The 22,423-nt window shown below is 45.6% G+C and overlaps 1 protein-coding gene and 1 pseudogene across 2 annotated transcripts in view; one reads left to right on the top strand and one right to left on the bottom strand.

Annotated features, from left to right (window-relative positions):
• Window positions 1-22,423, bottom strand: part of LOC112582713 (melanoma-associated antigen B1-like) — a 37,523-nt gene that overhangs the window by 4,253 nt on the left and 10,847 nt on the right. Inside the window, exon 2 of one of the 2 annotated variants that reach the window (XM_025277609.3) lies at window positions 10,636-12,204. The exons of the other annotated variant lie outside the window; for it this stretch is intronic. Coding sequence (XP_025133394.3) covers window positions 11,137-12,147 — 1,011 coding nt within the window. The 5' untranslated portion in view covers window positions 12,148-12,204 and the 3' untranslated portion in view covers window positions 10,636-11,136. Of the gene's footprint in view, window positions 1-10,635; window positions 12,205-22,423 lie in introns of those variants that run through there. 2 annotated transcript variants of the gene reach the window in all.
• Window positions 5,534-6,347, top strand: LOC123465415 (annotated as a pseudogene).

Here is a 22,423-nt window from a genome sequence, read left to right as displayed (position 1 = left end):
AGAGCCATATCACAGGGGTGGGATGTGGATGGGTCACTTTTATTACTGGGAGGGTTGGGAAAGTCCCTTCACCTCCATTCAGGTCCTCACCTTGGTTCCGGATGAGTCCTGAACACTAAGTCTCCGCCATACGGTCGCCGCGGCTACCGGTCGATCCGCTGGCTTTCAAAGCGGAAGTGCAGGGGAGATGCGTAAGGTCCTACGTGGGGTCTCCCAGGGATGACAGCAGGGGCAGCGTGCTACGGGAACACCAGGAGCTCAATATTCATCCGTCCGTGGGTCCTCCTTGTGCGGTGTATCAGAGCCCAGGATGCCCCCTCCTATGAACCCGAGTCTTCCAGCTCCCAAACAGAGCCCTCGCCTTCCCAACTCCCTAGTGGTGTGAGGCGAGCTCTGCTCTGAGCATCTCTGCTTGTCAGGTGGGTTGCCACTCTGTGAGCCTCCTTCGTTGGGGGAGAGATCCTCTCACTAGCACTGATGGTCCTCACCTTAAGTCCATTTATGGTCAAGACACCCCCATCTGCAGATCTGGCTTCTGATCTGGCTAGAGGAGACTCTGCCCTCCCTAAGATCACACAGGTTGAATGAGCAGACCACTCAGAAGTAGCTCCTGTGGGCTTCTCAGGGCTAAGAATTTACAGAATTCTGTTCGGCTCCCTCTGCAGGGGTCCCCGCTAACACTCAGCATCTCATGTGAAGTCCTCCTTGGATTCAGGTCCCTCCCTCTGCGAAACTGCAGCTGATTGTATTAGACAGAGGTCTCACCTCGCTAAGACTTTCTAGGCTGAAATCAACCTGACATCTGTGCCCAGAGCTTCCTGGGGACCACAGTATCAGTGATTTTCCAGGGCCTCCTTTTATACTGTGTGCTACTGTGAGTCCACTTTCAGGTCCTCACATTGACACCTGACAAATCCTGTAACTCTATTCTCTGTTTTATGAAGCTTCTTGTCTTACATCAAGGTCCTAGTCTCCTGAGAATTCCAAGTGGGAAGTCAGGATGATCCTCATGTGATCCTAGTCCATCAGGGCCTCTGAGAATAGACAGTGGGGATGCAACTTGAGTCCTTCTGATTCCTCTTGCTTAGCATCCTCACTACATCTACCACAGCCTGGGACTGCTCCTTCTACTGAGCTAAGATTCCTCTTCTTAGTCTTTGGGTGACCACTATATTCAGGGTTGAATGTCTCCTTAGTCCTCCTTTATGGAGGTTCCCATGTCAGCTTCTGTCCCTCGATTAAAGTCTTCCTGGGGAATGCATATTCCTACAAACAGTGAGCAGTTACCCTCTAGCAAATCTTGGAGAAAACGGGTCTCAGTCCCAAAAGTGATGTAAGATTAGGAAAATGCAGCAGAAATTAAGGAACTCAGGACAGATGTTATGATGTCAAAGAGATAGAGGGGATATATTCCTGCTCTTCAGCCAGATTTAGGGTGTGTGCTTAATCGCTCAGTCATGTCCCACTCTCTGTGACCCCATGTACTATAGCCTGGCAGGCTCCTCTGTCCATGCAGAATCTCCAGGCAAGAATACTGAAGTGTGTTACATGCCCTCCACCAGGGATTGTGCCAACCCAGAGATCGAACCCAGGTCTCCCACATTGCAGGCGCATTCTGTACCATCTGAGTCACCAGATTTAGGGTAGTTCTAAAATATTTACTCTCGGCACCTTCCTGTTGGTCCAGTGGTTGTGCTCTCCCAGTACAGGGGTCCTAGGTTTGATCCCTCGTCAGGTAACTTTATCCCACATGCCACAACTAAAAATCTCACATCCAACAACTAAGAGTTCTGGTGCCACAACTAAAATCTCACATTCCATAACTAAAGACCCTGCATGTGGCAACAAAGATTCCAAGTGTCACAACTAAGACCCAGAGCAGTCAAAAAATAAATAGAAATAACTATTTTTAATTAAAAGAAATAAAATGTTTACTTTCTACATAGAAGGATAGCGCCAGATAATCCTGTAAGCCCTCGATCACTTGAGGGTGTCTGAATTTCCACATGCAGGTGATCATTTGCTAACTGAGCATTATCTCCTTCTCTCCTTTATTCACAGCTCTTAATTATTTTGGTGTTTGTATTGCCTTGGCTATGTATTCCATCCCAGTGTTTTCGTCACAGTGTCCCTCTTTCTGTCACTCAAGATACATGTTGGAGTGCTAGAAGACAGTGAATTAACTGACTCATGAGCACCTCAGGCCGGGACAAGTGGAACGGTACATGCTCTGGACCAATTCAGACCAGCGCTCTAGTCCCAGCTCTGTCTCTTATCGGTTGTGAGGACTTGGGTCCATCCCCAAAATCGGGGAGCCTCAGGTGAAGTGGCTTTTGTAGAGCTAGTGGCATGTAGCTAAAGCACCTGGCACAGTGCCTGGACCACACTGAGACTTTACACAATATCTGTTTTTACTGTGAGTATGATTATTTTCATCCTGGAGGATACCACCGACCCTGAAGAATCTTTTAAATCTAGGAGATGTCAGAGAATCTGTGGCATTCTCGGACATGAAACACCAAATCAGTCCAAAATGCTGTTTAGAAAGAATCTTTCATTTCCACTACTAAATCATATTTTGAGTCTGGGTGTAGTTTTTTAGCTGAATGAAATTCAAATAATCTAGAATTTGGTTCTAAAGCTAACTCTTTCTTCCTTCCAAGCTGCTCTTTCATTTAAACAACTCCTAGAGAGTTGCCTAGTGGCCCAGTAGCTAAGTAGCTAAGAATCTGTGCTCCAAATGCAGGCGGCCTGGGTTCCACCCCTGATCAGGGAACTAGACCCCACACACCACAAGTAATAGTTCACATGCCACAACTAAAGATCCTATATACCAGAACTAAAACATTCCTCATCCTGGAACTAAAGAACTCTCAGGGTGCAAGGAACATCAAGGATCCTGGATTCCGAAGATAAGACCAAGCACAGCCAAATAAATAAGTAACTAAATAAAATAAGCCCCTACCTTCATCAATTTCACCATCACCTAAAATATACTCATCTCATACACTTTGTGGAATTATCAACACAGCCAAAACCGCTGAATGGAATGCTCTTTCAATAAAATGAGCTCTGTTTCCATGACTCACAGCAGAGTGTCAGCCCACTGGCTTCTGAGTTTCCGGTTTCATTCTACTATTACTTTTATTTCACAGAATCTCCTTGGAGATGATGTGCATGAAACATCTAGGTTGTGCACTGTGTTCACGGGCACTGGGGCAGGAGCACAGGGCACATTCCATCCCCACCCCGGGGGGGATTTCTGTCTGGTCTACTCATGTTGCTGTTTAGTCACTCGGTCATGTCTGACCCTTTTCTACCCCATGGACTGAACAGATTGCTCTGTCCATGGGATTCTCCAGGCAAAAATACTGGATTGGGTAGCCATTTCCTCCTCCAGGGGATCTTCCTGATCCAGGGAATGAACCCACATGTCCTGCATTGGCAGGTGGATTCTTGACCACTGAGCGGCCTGGGAAGCCTGATAATTGAAAAGTAATTGTTCAGGGTAGTTTTCCATTCCAGGCTTAAGTCTCTCAACTTTGAGACCCACCATCTGAGGGTCTGGCCTCAATTTAGTGTTTCCACAGCCTCCCCGGTGGGCTCAACATGTAGCCTAACTTAAAATTACCTCCCATGGACATTTACTGTCCTAAAGTCTCCAAGTGCCTTGCCTCAGTGTATTTACACTAGACTCCTCATGAGGAAGCCCTCAATCCCCTCACCTCCTTACACCTCATTTTTATTGGGCCCCTAGATCTTTGTTCACAAGCTACTTTATATGAATTGTTCTCTTAGACTCTAGAATTCTATGGGAAATGGTTCGGTTTATTTTTCTTAGCATCCCCAATACTACTCAGAAGCCTCCAAAGAACAGATGCTAAATTGATATTTGAAGAATTACAGTGAAAGTGTGCAAGAAGTAAAGTTTACTGGGTTTTCACTTCTCCCACATTCTTAAATAAGCTAAGCCAATCCAGGTATATACACTTCAGTTTTACAAAGAAAGACTAAAAGGAAGAAAACAAACCAAGAAGTGAATACCTCTCAAGATTTTTTTTTCTGTATCTGATAATCACACAGACTTCACTGTGGAATAATTTCCATTTTTGCAAAAAATCCATATTCCAATATCATGTTTTCTTGTTCTGAATGACAAGAAATGATTCAAGGATTTCAGTCTGTGCTATGTAATATGAAAATTCTTATTTTTCAACTTGATAATCTACAGTACAAGGGGGAGCTGTGCCATTAGTATACTTAGACTCTGAAGCTAAACACATCTTTAATTAAAAGGAACAACATTTAAAAACAGAAAAAAGAAAAACCTCTAATTTTTGCATATTGTATAGGATCACAAATACATTACATGCTGTGTTTCCATGAAACACCTTGGCCCTCTGCTAGTTGGAAGACTGCTTGCTTTCTTGAAATGCAATGTGAAGTATCTGCTCAGACTTCACTAGGGGTGGGAGGAGCTTTGGACATGCTCTGGAAATTGCACTGGCCCTGGCACCGTAGGAGCCCTGGCTGCAGCTCTGGCTCTCTCTTCTTCAGCTCTCAAAGCCTCTTCATACCAGGATGCGAAGGCACTGCACTTGGTATCATTGACATTAGCCCCAAACTCCCACATTCTTTTATATATCTCTATCTATCACGGAAGCACTCCATATTAGTTTACAAAGATCATGCTCATTATTTTTTATAGCTGTATAGTACTCCACTCTGTGGATATATATATATATATCATGTTCCTTCAGTTAACATGTTCATGGATATGTAACTATTTTCATATGGTTGTGGATGTCTCTTCAGGGTTCCTTTCTGAAAAGTAATTACTGGCTCAAATGTAAAAGCATATTTAGTTTTCTGATAATACCAAGTTGTGTTTAGGCTCTAATCTTATTCTTTGACATGTTGCTGTCAAAGAATGAGATTAGTACATTGTCTAATACTATATACAAAAATAAACTGAAAATGGATTAGAGACCTAAATATGAGTGGAAACTATAAAACTCTTAGAAGGCACTATGAGTGGGACATTCTTTGATATAATTCATAATAATATTTTTTTGATCTGTCTCCTAAAGCTAGGAAAATAAAAGCAAAAATAAATAAATGAGATGTATTTAAAGGTAAAAACTTGCACAGAAAAGGAAACCATCAGCAAAATGAAAAGACAACCTACTATATGGGAAAAAATATTTGCCAATAATATAACCAATAAGGGGTTAATATCCAAAATATATGAACAGCTTATATAACTCAACAGTTTAAAAAAAGATTAAAAAAAATGGTCAGAAGACTTAAATACACATTTTTGCAAAGAAGACATACAAATGGCCGAGAGGCACATGAAAAGATGTTCAACATCGTTAATCATCATATGAATGCAAATTTAAACCACAATGAGGTATTATCTTATACCTATCAGAAGGGCTATCATCCAAAAGGAACAGAAGTAACAAATGTTGGTGAGCATGTGGACATGATCTATACACTGTTGGTGGGAATGTCAATTGGTGCAGCCACCATGGATAACAGTAAGGAGGGTCCTCAAAATCTAAAAAGAGAACTACCAAATGACCCAGCAATCCCACTCCTGGGTGTATATCTGAAAAAAAAAAAGAACCCACTAATTTGGATGGTCTCCGTCAGGTACTCGATGCTTGTCTGAGTCTAAGGGTTTCCACTGCTCGTCTCCCCTTCCCCTCCGGCCTCATCTACTCTCTTCCAGTGACCCCACCCCAGTCCAACTTCCCTGTTTATTAAGAAGGCACCTTTGTCTGGCAGAGCCAGTGTGAGATGAAGAGGTAGTCCTTCTCAGCCACCAGATAATCAGGAGTTTTGGCCGGACCTTCACACACTGATAGTGAGGAGTCAGACAAAAAGCACAGACTGTGGCGCTGAAATGGATTAATAAGGAACTTAGTGAGGTGGCCAGGGACCCTCCAGCACAATATTCTACAGGTCCAGTTGGGGATGATACATTTCATTGGGAAACCACAATTACGAAAAAGAATGGCAGCCCATATTGAGGCAGTGTATTCTCTGCGACAATTCATTTCCCTAAAGACTACCCGTTCACGCTACCTAAGGGTGCATTTGCAACAGAATTTATCATCCGGACATGAACACTAATGGCAGCACTAGGTTCGCTACTCTAAGATCACTGTGGTCTCTTGCTTTCATGATTTCTACAGTTCTGGTATCCATTTGTTCCCTGCTATGTGTTCTGAACCCCAATGACCCCCTCCCCAGTGCCAGAGGTTGCACAGATCTATAAAACAGACAGAGAGAAGTACAACAGAATTTTTCAGGAATGGACTCAGAAGTATGCCATGTAATGCTAACTTAAAGTCAGAATAACCTGCATTAAAGCTTGAATAAACTTTAAATTACTGTTTAAAATGAAAACAAAGTTCACTAATTCAAAAATTCCATGCACTCCAATGTTCATAGCAGCATTACTGACATTTGCCAAGGTACAAAAGTAATCTATATGTATACAACCTACACACACACACACACACATACACACACACGTGTGTGCACGCATAATGGAATATTACTCAGTCATTAAAAAGAATGAACTTTTGCAATCTTTCAACAGCATGTATGGAGTTGGAGGGTATTATGCTATTAATTAGTAAATAGTTGGATGGTATTAATGAAATAAGTGAGATAGAGGAAGACAAATGCTGTATGATACTACTGACATGGAGAATTTAAAAAATAAAAGACTAGGGGAATGAAGCAGACTCACAGATATAGAGAACAAGCTAGTGGTTACCAGTGGGGAGTGGCAAGCAGGAGGTGAAGGACAGGGACAGAAGACTAAGAGGTGCAAACTAATATGTACACAATAAGCAACAAGGATATATTGTACAACAAAGGGGATATAGCCAGTATTTTATAATAACTGTAAATGGAACATAAGCTTTAAAAACTGTGAAGCACTTTGTTATTCATCTGTAATTTATAAAATATTGTACATCAACTATGAAAATGAAGTGAAAGTATTAGTTGCTCAGTCTTGTCCAACTCTTTTTGACCACATAGACTGTAGCATACCAGGCTCCTTTGTCCATGGAATTCTCCAGGCCAGAATACTGGAGTGGGTAACCATTCCCTTCTTCAGGGCATCTTCCTGACCCAGGGATTGAACCCAGGTCTCCTGCCTTTCATGCAGATTCTTTGCCATCTGAGCCACCAGGGAAGCCCACATCAACTATACCTCACTTCAAAAAAATCAATTCTCCCAGGAACTTTCACATATACAATACAGTATTATTAACTATGGGGTTCTCTGGTGGCTCAGCAGTAAAGAATCTTCCTGTTGATGCAGGAGATGAGGGTTTGATTCCTGTTTCGGGAAGATCCCCTGGAGAAGGACATGGCAACTGAATCCAGTATGCTTGCAAGGAAAATTCCATAGACAGAGGAGGCTGGCAAGCTACAATCCACGGGGTTGCAGAGTAGGAAACCACTTGGCGACTTAACAACAGCAATGATTAACTAGTCACCATGCTGTACATTATATCTCCAGGACTTCTTTATTTTGTACATTAAAGTTGTGAAAGTTTATGCCGTTTGGCCACTTATACGCATTTCATCCATCCTCCAACCCCCACTGGCGGCAACCACTAATCTATTCTCTGTGAGTTCATTTTTCAAAAATCTTCACATATAAGTGAGATTATATAGTATTTGTCTTTCTCTGACTTATTTCACTTAGCATAATGCCCTCAAGGTGCAACTGTGTTACTGCAAATGGCCAGATTTCCTTTTTTTCTTTTATTGGCTAAAGAACATCTGAGTGAGGATGAGTGTGTGTGTGTGTGTGTCTATGTGACATTATCTTTATCCATTCATCCATTAATGGGCAGTTATATTGTTTTCATAATTTGGTTATGGTAAATAATGTTTCAACGAACATGGGGGGTGCAGATATCTTTTCCAGGTGTTGGCTTCATTTCTTTCAGCTAAATTTCCAGGAGTAGACTTGCCAGATCACATGGTAGTTCTATTTTCAATTTTTTTATGAGCATCTATACTATTTTCCATAGTGGCTGCATCAATTTACATTTTCATAAACCCACATTTTCTTTAATAATTTAAGTATATCCTAAATGCAAAAGTTATAATGCTTCTAAATTTAAAAGGTATACATCTTTGAAATTTAGGAATGAGAGACTGAATACAGTAAGCTAGACCCATAACTGAACCACTTTAAATTTTTTTCCTCTTCTTATCCTATCTTAGTGTGGGGTTTTTCACATGACCAAGGATACCCCTATTCCAATGCCACGTAATCTTGCTCTGGATCACACAGATGATTTAAAATTTTTCAGTTTGTATTTCAGAAAGCAAAATTCTTATTTCTAAATCTGGTAAACAGCAATAAGTGTGTGACCCCGTGTCATTCATAAGCTTATGATCTGAATCTAAATAAACTTAGTACTGAAAAGAAAATCACTTGAAAATTACCGCCTCACCCCCCGCAAGAAAAGGGTAAGTCGAAAAGTTATTGACGCGTATCAGGAACACAGGTTGACAGGCTTTTCTGATCACAAAGTGAAGAACAGATTCAGACCACACTAGAGGTGAGATGAGTGGCTGGATGCGGCCATGGACTGGGCACTGGCCACAGAAGGGCCATCACTGCCCGAGGTAGAAGTGCCAGCCCTGGCTGCAGCTCTGGCTCCAGTGCTCTCTACGTCCTCTCTCCAAGTCGCCTCATAATGGGGGCAGGAATGCAGTGGGGACAGTATAGTTGACCTTGGCCAAAAACTCCAGGGCTTCTACCTTGCTGGTTTCCATAGCGGCTCTCAGACCCCACAGGAGTGCTCTCGTATCCCCCCATAGCGAGGGGGATCACAGCCAGGCAGGGGGATTGTGACCAGGCAGTGTCAAGAGAAATGAACTGACAATATGTCAGCCTCAGACTGGGAGGAGTGAAACATTATGGCCTCTAGAGCAATTCAGACCAGGCTCTACACTCAGTTCTGTCACTTTATCAGCCTGGAGAATAGAAGTTCTTTGTCTGCTAAGTGAATTTGATAAGCCTTGTCTTACAGAAGTATCAGAACATATGTAGCTTGTGTAAAGCACCTGGCACTGCAGCTGGCAATGTTTAGGTCTTATGATGCTTATTTTCATACCAGAAGAAAATCTATGGGAATTTCTACCTTCATCTATGGGAATTTTTCTTTACCCAGGAGAAACTAGAGACTATGTAGTCTTCTAAACAAAGAAAGCTAAGTCAATCAAACTGCTGCTTAGCAAGAAACTGTAGGGCTTCCCTGGTGGCTCAGTGGTAAAGAATCTACCTGACAACCAGATGTCAGTTCAATCCCTGGGTTGTGAAGATCCCCTGGAGAAGGAATTGGCAATCCACTCCAGTATTCTTGCCTGGAAAGTTCCATGGACAGAGGAGCCTGCCAGGCTACTGTCCATGGGGCCACAATGAGTCAGACACGACTTAGCAACTAAACAAGTAATCCTAAGTAAATTTACTCTATCAGAGAATATGTTATTGAATTTAGAGGCAAGTGTTTTACCAGGATGCAACGCAAAACCTTATAGAATTTGTGTCAAGGACCAGTAATTCCCCTGCCTCCCAAAGCCCTCCCGACATAACACCCCGATTTTCATGTATTTCACCACCACTAAAATCTAGCCCCGCTCAGGAGGTCTACTAGATTACACTCGAGATACCCTCATGTTTGGAGTGTGCTGGGGCTCCTTCTGTTCAGGGCCCAGAGTGCCAGCACAGTGACGTCTCAACATCCCATCACAAAGGAGACAGTAATATGCATCAAACACCTGGTTTGTGGACTGTGTTCACCTGCACTGGGGCAGGAGCACTGGATACCTTCTGTTCTTTCCCCTAGGTGGAGATTCCCTCTGGCTGACTCACAATCTCAGGGTAACTGTTCAGGGAAGCTTCGCATTTCAGTCTCAGCCTCCCAACTTTGAGGGCCACCATCTGGGGATCTGGGCCCGGCTCACCATTATCACAGGTTCATCCAGCCCACCACGCAGCCAACTTAAAATGACCTCCCACGAAGGAACAGGAAGACAGAGAAGATGTATATTATGATTAGCTTTCCAGCCCCACCTTAGCCTCTCACAACTTAAAAGGTTGGGAGTGTTGGTCGAACGCAGTGAAATAGTTGCCTCAGACCTGACTAGGGGCTGGAGGGACTGCTAGACGTGACTTTGGAGCACACACTGGCCTTGGCAGGACTATAAACCCTGACTGCAGCTCGGGCTCTCTCGTCATCCTCTCTCAGAGCCTTTTCATAATCGGGTGGGAAGGCACTGGGGATGTTACCATTGACCTTGGCCAAAATACCAAACCTCAAAGTTTTGGTTTAAGAGAATAAAGGCTGAGAATTTATACCTCACTGCTCTCATCCCAACTCCCTCCCCAGCATCCTCCCTGATTTTTGTCACTTGTCTTAGATCATCACACCACCTTCCTTAAGGAATCACTGCTCACATACTCAAGACATCTACAGGCAGGTACAGGGTCTCCTTTATCTTTGCATCACCCCCACCAGCACAGAACCTTCTGAAGAGCAGATGCTCAAGTAAAGATGGGAATAAAGGAGCCACCAAGCAAGGAATGTAGTTTCTCATTGTTTTTATCGGCATTCTTGAATAAGCTAACAACATCTAAATATATCGCTAAGGGTACTACTGAATGTTATAGAGAGAGAGACAAAGGTGAATAACATAAATCAAAACTTGACTACAGCTTACTTGATTTTCATCTGTTTTAAAACTACAACATTCTTTCACATTTCCAAGAAAATTACTATTCCAAAGCTATGTTATCATGTTCTGGATCTCAAAAGAGGAAGGATTTTCTGAATTACACTACACAGTACCAAAACTCTTACTCTTAGATCTGACAGACAACAACAAATCTGTGATCCATGTCATTCGTAAACTTGGATTCTGAATCTAAACAAACATTCTGGGAAATGAAACAACATTTGAAAGGTAATAGTGTAAAACAGGAACACAAAGAAGATACGTATTGACATTTCCAGCCCTACTTTAGCCTCTCACTTCTTAAAAGGTTGGCAGTATTGGTCAAAGAAAGTGAAGCTGCCGCCTGAGAACTCACTGGGCACTGGATGGATCTCTGGGTGGGACCCTGGAGCAGGCAGTGGCCCTGGCAGCACCACGAGACCTAACTAGAGATCTGCCTCGGGATCTCTTCTCTTCTCCCAAAGCTACAGCATAATGCAACGGGAAAGCACTGGGGATGGTACTCTTGATCTTGGCCAAAAACTCCAGCACCTTCATCTTTCTGGTTTCAGCGTAGGCTCTTGAGCCCCACAGGAACTCATAGCTCAGGGGATCGCTGTCGGGAATCTGATGATACACCAGGTAATTCTGCTGCACCCACTCTTCCGTGATGAGCTTCCTGGGATCCCCAAAGATTACATGCTGCTTTCCATCATAGATGCCCAGAACATTCAGGAACTCCCAGACATCAGCCTCAGAGGCGCGGTTGCCATTCAGGTAGATCACATTCAGCAGAGGCATCAGAAGCCCATTCTTTGGCACCTCACAGCTGCTGCTCAGCATCTCATCACCGATGAGGCCTATCTTGCTGACCAGGGTATAGGAGTAACCATTCGGCTTGCCTTCCTTCAATTCAAGACCAAATGACAGCTCCATGCATTTAGCTGCTCTCCTGAGGATCTCGGGGAAGCGTGTCTTGTACCTTTTGTGAAAAAGCTTCCGCATATCTAGCCTCCTAATGGGCTCTTTCATCTTACACTTATCAAGCAGGAAATTGACCAACACTCCTGCCTTCTCCGTCAGAGGATCTAGAGGAGTGGTCTTAGCAGAGGTTGAGGCCCGGGAGGAATTTTCACGTTCCTCAACTTGGCCCCTGCCACGTGCTTTAGATCTTGGGTGTGAAGCCCCTACAACAGGAGAGCTAGTGGCTGCAGCTCCCTGAGGCTTCTGGCCTGCACCGGCAGGGGGGGAGCCCGGGGGCGTACCCCCAGAAGTAGGGGTGGGGGTGGCAGCAGCCTGAGCATTCCCGAGATCCTTGGCCTCCATGCGTGCCTGGCGGCGTTTCTCACGTCCACGGCGCTTGCTCTTCTGCCCCCGAGGCATGACTATCAGCAGGCACAGCGGGCAGGGAAGCAGGCAGGAAGTAGGTGATGCTGGAACCTGGAGAAGGGAAGATTAGTGGATGAGCTCCTTCAGCATGGAGGGAATAAGGCTGCTCTGCCCGTTTCCTTGAGAGCCCTACTCCAGGAACTGCTGGCCTCTTGTTCTTGGTCAGCCCATCCCCTGAGAACCCTGTGTAAGAAGTGAGCGCGTGCCAGCCTCAGGCCACAGCCTGCCTGTGGCTGCCTCCAGTTGACAGAAGATCCTGGGACCGGGGCCCTTTCTGGGTCCCTTCGTTCACACACACAACTGTCACATCAGCTCTTAGTGGGGTCGGGACCCCTGCCATGTGCCGCTTGAAAGGTGACACCTCAAAGCTCCCTGGGACCCATGAGAAGGAGCCGAGTCGTGGACACGGTAGGGGTGGATGGCACTGGCAGTTCTGGGGGCCTGCTCTGTCCTGAACTCGGTTCTCCACCATTCAGGGTCCTCATCTTGTCAACACCAAGGGTTCGGGCCCCTCCCTCCTACCTCTGGTGCTGCCTCTTCAGGTGAAGAACCTCATCTCCCTTAGAAATGACACAAAGAAATGAGGGGCCTCAGCAGAGGATCAGGCAAGACTCTAGTGTTCATTTGATTAGCTGGAAGGGGGAGCGTGCTACCTTCAGTCCTCATTCGCAGTCCCCACTTTGACTCCTGGGAGGATCTGGGGGCTCCTTTCTCTCCTGGCTTGAGGACCTTTCTTCACAGCAAGGCCAACAGCTCCCTGAGATCGAATGGGGAAAGCCAGGGTGGCCTTACCTGGCCCTACCGCCCATGGTCTCTGGGGCCAGAATAGCTGCAGCAGGGGGTTGAGGCCCTGTAATGGGTGCTACTCATGCAAGGTCCCCAGATTTTACTCAGGGCAGAGTTTAAGATTCCTTCCTCTGCTGACCCATTAGACTAAGGTGCTCACTTCCCTGTTAGCTGTGAGTGAGGCACACTTCTGCCGGCCATGTATGCCTGGGGGCACCAAGGAGTGACAGTGCGAGGAATTCTGGGAGTTTCCCACAGTCCTCAGCATCTTCTCTGTGAGTCCTGGCAAATGTTAGAAATTCTCCCTCTGCTGACCTGAGCACGCTGAGGTTCCCAAGGTGAAAGAAAGTGTGAGCCACCTCTCGTCATCCCTGTCCCTGACCTCCCTGGGATGGCAGCAGGGGCTGGACTCTGTAGGACTTCACTGTTCTGTCATCACTGGCCCCTTTAGTCCGCACTTGGATGTGATTTATGTTCCTCCCTTAGTCCACCCTGAGTTTTCTGGCCTCAGATCAAGGCCCACATCTCCCTGAGTTCCTGGGGCTGAAAGTGAGGGGTGACATCTGGCAATCTCTGCCTGAGGTGCCCCAGGGCAGACAGGGACTGGGACTTTGCAGGCCCCCACTGCTTTGGGTAGGTGCTCATCTAAGTCATGTCTCTGGGTCCTTATCATGACTCTGTGACTCCTGGCAAGACCAGGAAATCTCTGTCTCGACTTGAGATCTCTCCCCTCCTACTAAGGCCCCCATCTCCCTGAGACCTACTAGAAAGCAGCGACATTTTCCCGATCTCTAGCTACAGCTGTGTGTGGACTCCTGATGCGGACAGTCAGGAAGAGATTCTGCACTGCCCTCTGTTGTCACGGGGTAGCTGGATGGTCCCTCAATTCTTAGGTCCTCTTCTGGGCTCCTGGTACTAGCTGCAAATGCTCCAGTGGCGGACCTGAACCCATACCCCCATCATCGAGGTTCCTCACCTCCCTGCGAGGCTCTGGGCAGAAGCAAGTGGGGGTCATCTGGTCCCCATGCCTGGGTCTCCCAGGTCTGAGAGGAGTGATGCGACTATGTTGTTCACTTCCTTCTGGGTGGGGTTCTGGCATGTTCATTCAGTGTTACCACTGTCAATCCCTTTAGGAACCGGTCTTCCTCCCTATGTTGAATGAGGCCTCACCCATCAGAGTCAAACCTGAATGTCCCTGAAACCATCCTTGGAGAAAATGAGAGGGCATCTCTGCCTGAGAGCTCTAACCCGGCTTCCCAGGATGATGGCAGAGGCGGCACTCTGTGTGGGCTCCTCTGTTCTGGGGGAGTCAGTTGTCTCCTTCCTCACATAGAATTGGTGCTTCAACATCTCTTATGGCCTAGGACTCCTCGTTTTCTCCTAACCTGGGCAGGCAGACCTGAAACCAGGCCCTCATCTCCCTCGGACCCCACAGGCAAAATCAGGGGCACCAGAACTGGCCAGCTCTTCCCTGGGACCCCCAGGGCTGACAGCTGAGGCGGCATCAGATGTGGCTCTCTCTACCGTGTATGGATCTTCCCCTCGACTCCGCATCCTTCCTGGGACTCTGCCTTCTGCAGACCTGAGCCCAAGACCCTGTGAAAGGACTTCACCTTTCCCAAGAGGACCCAAGCTGACAGAGTGAGCCACATTCCGCCAAAAATGATTTGGGGCTATGCTGCTAACCACAAGGGCAGCACTCTCGACCCCCACCCCCTGCCCCAGTTCTGGACTCAGGGGCTCCCTCAGTCCTCACTCAGGATTCTGGCCTCCAGTTTGGGTAGGGTTTGGGGTCTTCCCTCTGCTGACCCGAGTCTGCATGCCCCAGAGCAAAGCTCTCACCTCCCTGAGTGGCTAGAGGAGATGCTGGGGGCTCCATATCCAGCTACCTTGTTTGGGGATGCCCAGACCTGAGAGCAGGGCTGCTCCTTAGTGCAGCAATCTGCTTGGATGCCAGGCCTGCTGACTAGCACTGAAGGTCCTAGCTTGACTCCTTCTAAGGCTGAGACTCCTCCCTATGCCTCATGGGGTTACCTTATCTATCATTCTATGTCTTTATTTATTTACCTTTCACACCCATTGCTTTTTATTATGTAACTGGTAGTTACATCTTAACCTTTCTCACCTCTTTCTCTTCTCCCCCACACCCCTAACCCTAACCCCCATCAACCACCTGTTTTTTCTCTCTTGCTTCTATAATTGTTTCTGTTTTTCAGATTCCTCACAGAAGTGAAATCATATAGTATTTCATTTTCTCTGACTCATTTCACTTAAAATACATAATACCCTCTAGGTCCATATCCTTTTATATAAAGGCCTTTCTCTACCTGAACGCCCCTTATCCCCAAACCCCGCCAGCCCCCGCACACCATGCAAAAATGACGGGTTCTCTCAGCCTGAATTACACTATGGTAATTTGGACCCCTATGGTAGGGGTCCAAACCTTCTTATTCTAATGCCTAATGATCTGAGCGGGAGGGGATGTAATAATAACAGAAATAAAGTAAACAATGTAATGCACTTGAAGCATCCTGAAACCATCCCTTTAGCCTACCCACCCTACCCTCATGCCACCCCACCCTCCTTTGTCCACCGCATCACACCCCATCCCACACTGCACCCCACCCCATGCAAAAATTGTCTTCCAAGAAACCGATCCCCTGGTGCCAAAAAGATTGGGGGCCACTACTGTGTGGCACTGCAGCATTGGTTGCAGGAATGACTTCTGTGCAGCCACCACTTTGGAAGGAGATAGCCCTGTGAGCGCTGAAAGCCCCATCTTTTCACCTGTTGAGGGCAAATACCACTTCCAACGCATAAAGAATCCATCCTCTTTCAACAAAGCAGCCCGAGCCGCCACCGACCCTCCACGTGGCAACAAGATGGCTCCTCGGCCCGCAACTCGGGACAGGGCATGTTACACTGTAGATTGCAGGGGTGGGATGCGGTTGGGTCACTTTTCTTACAGGGAGGGGTTGGGAAATTCACTTCAGCTACATTCAGGTCCTCACCTTGGCTCCGGACCAGTCCAGTACACAATCTCCGCTGAACAGACGCTGCAGCTACCAGTCGCGCTCCTCGCCTCGAAAGCGGAAAAGAGGAGTCCTGCATACGTTCGTACGTGGGGTCTCCTAGGGGCGGGGCAGGGGCAGGGGGCAGGGGCGGGGTGCTACAGAAACCCGGTAGCTCAATATTCATCCGTCCCTGGGTCCTCCTTGTGCAGTGTTATCAGAGCCCAGGACACCTCCTTCTACGAACTCGAGTTCTCCAGCTCCCAAACGAAGCCCTCGCCTTCCCAAGTCCCTAGTGTTGGGAGTCAGGGTGCTGCTCTGAGCATCTCTGCTTATCAGGAGGGGGCGCCACTCAGTGAGCCTCCCTCGTAGGGGGAGAGACCCTCTCACTAGCACTGATAGTCCTCACCTTAAGTCCGGTTATGGTCAAGATGCCCCCCTCTGCAGATCTGGGGTCCGATTCTGCTAGAGGAGGCCCTGTCCTCCCTAAGATCACACAGGTTGAATGAGGGGACCACTCAGAAGTAGCTCTTCTGGGTCTCTCAGGGCTAAGAATTTACAGAAATGTGTTTGGATCCCTCTCCAGGGGTCCTGTCTAACACTCAGCATCGTATGTGTCGTCCTCCTTGGGTTCAGGTCCGTCCCTCTGCGAAACAGGCTGATCCTATTAGACAAAGGCCTCACCTCGCTGAGACTTTCCAGACTGAAATCAACCTGACATCTGTGCCCAGCGCTTCCTGGGGACCACAGCATCAGTGATTTTCCAGGGCCTCCTTTTATAGTGTGTGCTACCATGAGTTCACTTTCAGGTCCTCACATTGACTCATGACGAATCCTGTAACTCCACTCTCTGGTTTATGAAGCTGCTTGTCCTACGTCAAGGTCCTAGTCTCCTGAGAATTCCAAGTGGGAAGTCAGGGTGATCCTCATGTGATCGTAGTCCATCAGGGCCTCTGAGAACAGACAGTGGGGATGCAACTCTAGTCCTTTCGGATTCCTTTTGCTCAACATACTACATCTACTACAACCTGGGTCTCTGCCTTCTACTCATCTAACATTCCACTTCTTAGTCTTTGGATGACCACTATATTCAGTGGTGATTGTCTCCTCAGTCCTCCTTCATGGAGGTTCCCATATCAGCATCTGTCACTTGATTAAAGGCTTCTTGGGAAATGCATATTCCTACAGACATTGAACAGTTAACCTCTAGCAAATTTGGAGAAAACAGGTCTTGGTCCCAAAAGTAATCTAAGATTAGGAACATGCAGTAGAAATCAAGGAACTCGGGAAAGATGTTATGCTGTCAGAGAAAAGGAGCTGATATATTCCTTCTCTTCAGCCAGATTAGGGTGTCTGCTTATTTGCTCAGTCATATCTGACACTTTACAACACCATGGACTGCAGCCTGCCAGGCTCCTGTGTCCATGGGGATTCTCCAGGCAAGAATATTGGAGTGGGTTGCCCTCCTCCAGGGGATCTCCCCAACCCAGTGATTGAACTCAGGTCTCCCGCATTGCAGGCAGATTTTTTACCATCTGAGCCACCAGATTTAGGGTAGTTTAAAAATCTTTACTTTCAGTACCCTCCTGCTGTTGGTTGAGTGGTTAAGACTCTGTGCTCCCAATGCAGGGGGCCTGGGTTCAATCCCTGGTCAGGTAATTGGATCCCACATGTCACAACCAAGAGTTCATGTGCCACAACTAAAAATCTCACATGCCACAACTAAAGAGCCTGCAGACATGGCAGCTAATTCCAAAGCAATTGTTCAGGGTAGTTTTCCATTCCAGGCTTAAGTCTCTCAACTTTGAGACCCGCCATCTGAGGGTCTGACCCCTATTCAGTGTTTCCACAGCCTCCCTGGTGGGCTCGCCCTGGAGCCTAACTTAAAACTACCTTCCACTGCCGGACTTTTATTGTCCTAAAGTCTCCAAGTGCCTTGCCTCAGTGTATTTACACTAGACTCCTCATGAGGAAGCCCTCAATCCCCTCACCTCCTTACACCTCATTTTTATTGGGCCCCTAGATCTCAGTTCACCAGCTACTTTATATGAATGCTGCTCTTAGACTCTAGAATTTATGGGGTTGAGTTTATATTTCTTAGCATCCCCAAAACCACCCAGAAGCCTTCCAAAGAGCAGATGCTAAATTGATATCTGAACAATTACAGTGCAAGTGTGCAAGAAAGCAATTTACTGGGATTTCACTTCTCCCACAGTCTTAAATAAGCGAAGCCAATCCAGGTAAATAAACTTCAATTTTACAAAGAAAGACTAAAGCAAATAAAACAAACGAAGAAGTGAATGCCTCTTAAGACTTTTTTCTGTATCTGATAATCACAGACTTCACTGTGGAAAAATTACCATTTTCACAAAAAAATCCATATTCCAATATCATGTTATCTTGTTCCGAGTGACAAGAAATGATTCAAGGATTTCAGTCTGTGCTATGCAATAACAAATTTCTTATTTTTCGACTTGATAATATGCAGTACATGTGGGAGCTGTGCCATTAGTATACTTGGACTTTGAAGCCAAACACATCTTTAATTAAAGGGAACAACATTTAAAAACAGAGAAAAGAAAAACTTCCAATTTGTGCATATTATATAGGAACACAAATACGTTATATGCTGAATTTCCATGAGCCCCACCATGGCCCTCCGCTAGTGGGAAGATTGCCTGCTTTCTTGAAATGCAATGTGAAGTATCTGCTCAGACTTCACTAGGGGTGGGAGGAAATTTGGACATGCTCCAGAAAGTGCACTGGCCCTGGCACCATAGGAGCCCTGGCTGCAGCTCTGGCTCTGGCTCTCTCTTCTTCAGCTCTCAAAGCCTCCTCATACCAGAATGGGAAGGCACTGGACTTGGTATCATTGACATTAGCCCCAAACTCCCACATTCTTTTATATATCTCTATCTATCATGGAAGCACTCCAGATTACTTTACAAAATTGTACTCATTCCTTTTTATAGCTTCGTAGTACTCTACTCTGTGGATATATCATGTTCCCTCAATTAACATGGGCACAGGCATTTTCGTATTTTCATGTGTTCGTGGATGTCTCTTCAGAGTTAATTTCTGAAAACACTGAATTACTGGCTCAAATGTAAAAGCACATTTAATTTTCTGACATTACCAAATTGTATTTACGCTCTAATCTCATTCTTTGACATGTAGCTCTCAAAGAATGAGATCAGTATATTCTCTAACACTATATACAAAAGTAAACTGAAAAGGGATTAAAGACCTAGCTATAAGAGTGGAAACCATAAAACTCTTCTTAGAAGATAATATGTGCAGAACACCCTTTGACATAAATCATAACAACAGTTTTTTATATCTGTCTCCTAAAGCTAGGGAAATATAAGCAAATTAAAGTTAAAAGCTTTTGGACAGCAAAGGAAACCATCAACAATATGAAAAGCCAACCTACTATATGGGACAAAATATTTGCCAATGATGTAACCAATAAGGGGTTAATATCCAAAATATATAAACAGTTGATATAACAGTTTAAAAAAAAATCAAGAAAAAGATGGGCAGAAGACTTAAATACACAGTTTTCTAAAGAAGACATACAGCTGGTAAGAGGCACATGAAAAGATGTTCAACATCGTTAATCGTCAAATGAATGCAAATGTAAACCACAATGAGGTATTATCTTATGCCTATCAGAAGGGCTCTAAGCCAAAAGGAACAGAAGTAACAAATGTTGGTGAGCATGTGGACATGATTTGTACACTGTTGTTGGGAATGTCAATTGGTGCAGCCACCATGGATAACAGTAAGGAGGGTCCTCAAAATCTAAAACCAGAACTAACACATGACCCAGCATTCGCACTCCCGGGTGTATATCTGAAAAAAAAAAAAATAACCCACTAATTTGGATGGTCTCCGTAAGGTACCTGATGCTTTTCTGAGTCTAAGGGTTTCCACTGCTCGTCGCCCCTTCCCTCCAGCCTCATCTACTCTCTGCCAGTGACCCCACCCCAGTCCAACCTTCCTGTTTATTAAGAAGGCACCTGTGACTGGCAGAGCCAGTATGAGATGAAGAGATAGTCCTTCCCAGCCACCAGATAATCAGGAGTTTTGGCTGGACCTTTGAGCACACACTGAGACAGTGAGGAGTCAGACAAAATGCAGACTGTGGCCCTGAAATTGATTAATAAGGAACTTAGTGAGGTGGCCAGGGACCCTCCAGCACAATATTCTACAGGTCCAGTTGGGGATGATACATTTCATTGGCAAACCACAATTACGAAAAAGAGTGGCAGACCCTGTTGAGGCAGTGTATTCTCTCTTACAATTCATTTCCCTAAAAACTACCTGTTCACACTACCTAAGGGTGCTTTTGCAACAGAATTTGTCATCCAGACATGAACACTAATGGCAACACTCAGTTCACTACTCTAAGATCACTGTGGTCTCTTGCTTTCATGATTTCTGAATTTCCGGCCATTTATTCACTGCTACATGATCAGAACCCAGAGATAGCCTCCCCAGTGCCAGAGTTGCATAGATCTATAAAACAGAAATAAGTAGAAAAGAATTTTTCAGAATGTACTCAGAAGTATCCATGTGATGTTACCTTAAAGTCAGAATAACCCTGCATTAAAGCTTGAATAAACGTGATTCAGTTCAGCTGCTAAGTCATGTCCAACTCTTTGCGACCCCATGATTGTAGCATGCCAGGCCTCCCTGTCCATCACCAACTCCCGCAGTTCACTCAAACTCACATCCATCGAGTCGGTGATGCCATCCAGCCATCTCATCCTCTGTCCTCGTCCTTCTCCTCCGCCCCCAATCCTCCCAGCCTCAGAGTCTTTTCCAATGAGTCAACTCTCGCACGAGGTGGCCAAGTAGTGGAGTTTCAGCTTTAGCATCACTCCCCAAGAAATCCCAGGGCGATCTCCTCAGAATGGACTGGTTGGATCTCCTTGCAGTCCAAGGGACTCTCAAGAGTCTTCTCCCAACACACAGTTCAAAAGCATCAATCTTCAGTGCTCAACTTACTTTATTGCTGCTAAAATGAAAAAAATACCACTAATTTGAAAAGATCCACACAAACATGTGTAATCAATATGAAACGAGTTGCCAGTCCAGGTTCAATGCACGATACTGGATGCGGGCTGGTGCACTGGGACAACCCAGAGAGATGGTGTGGGGAGGGAGGAGGAGGAGGTTCAGGATGGGGAGCACATGATACCTGTGGCGATTCGTTTGATGTTTGGCAAAACTAATACAGTGTTCAGTTTAAAAATAAAATAAAATTAAAAAAAAAAAAGAAAGAAAAGATCCACACATACACAATGGAATATTACTCATCATAAAAAGAATGAACTTTGCCATTTTCAAGAACGGATTGATTGGAAGGCATTATGTTAACTGAAATATTTGAGAGAGAGGAAGACAATGCTGTATAATACCATTTATATGGAGAGTTACAAAATAAACGACTAGGGAGATGAGCAGACTGACAGATACAGAGAACAAGCTAGTAGTGTTTACCAGGGGAGAGCGCAAGGGGGAGGGTAAGGGCAGGGATAGAAGATTGAGAGGTGCAACTCATATGTATAAATAGATAAGCTATAAGGATTATTGCAAAACAAAGGGGATATAGCCAAAATTGTATAACAACTATAAATGGACATAGCATTTACAAATTGTAATCACTTGTTGTGTCCCTGACATAGAATATTGTACATCAGCTATGAATAAACTGAAAGTGCTAGTTGCCAGTCTTGTTCAACTCTTTTTGACCCTAAGGGTAGCCCGCCAGGCTCCTCTATCGATGGAGTTCTCCAAGTAGAATTACCCACTGGAGTGGGTAACCATTCCCTTCAACAGGGATCTCCTGCCTAAGTGATCAACCCAGGTCTCCTACATTGGCAGATTCTTTGCCATCTGAGCCACCAGGGAAGCCACAACAACTATAGCTCGCTTTAAAAACATATATCTCTCAGGAACTTTCACATATACAATACAATATTATTAACTATGTTCTCCTGGTGGCTCAGGGTAACAATCTGCCTGTTGAGGCAGGAGATGTGGGTTCAATTCCTGGGTTGGGAAGAGGCCCTGGAGGAGGACACGGCAACCCAATCCAGTATTCTTGCATGGAAAATTCCCTAGACAGAGGGCTGACAAGCTACAATCCATGGGGTTGCAGAGAGTAGGAAATCACTTGCGACTAACAAGAGCAATGATTACTACAGTCACGATGCTGTACATTATATCCTGCTGCTGTTGGCCTGCTACGTCGCTTCAGTCGTGTCTGACTCTGTGTGACCCCATAGACGGCAGCCCCACCAGGCCTCCCCCGTCCCTGGGATTCTCCAGGAAAGAACACTAGGGCTTATTATTTTGTAAGTGAAAGTTGTGAATGTTTATGCCATTTGGTCATTTACACCCATTTCACCCATCCTCCAACCCCTTCTTGTGCAACCGCCAATCTGCAACATGATGGACCTAGA

Source organism: Bubalus bubalis, chromosome X (genome assembly GCF_019923935.1).
Source record: "Bubalus bubalis isolate 160015118507 breed Murrah chromosome X, NDDB_SH_1, whole genome shotgun sequence".
NCBI lineage: Eukaryota > Metazoa > Chordata > Mammalia > Artiodactyla > Bovidae > Bubalus > Bubalus bubalis.
This window is presented reverse-complemented; position numbering and strand designations above follow the sequence as displayed.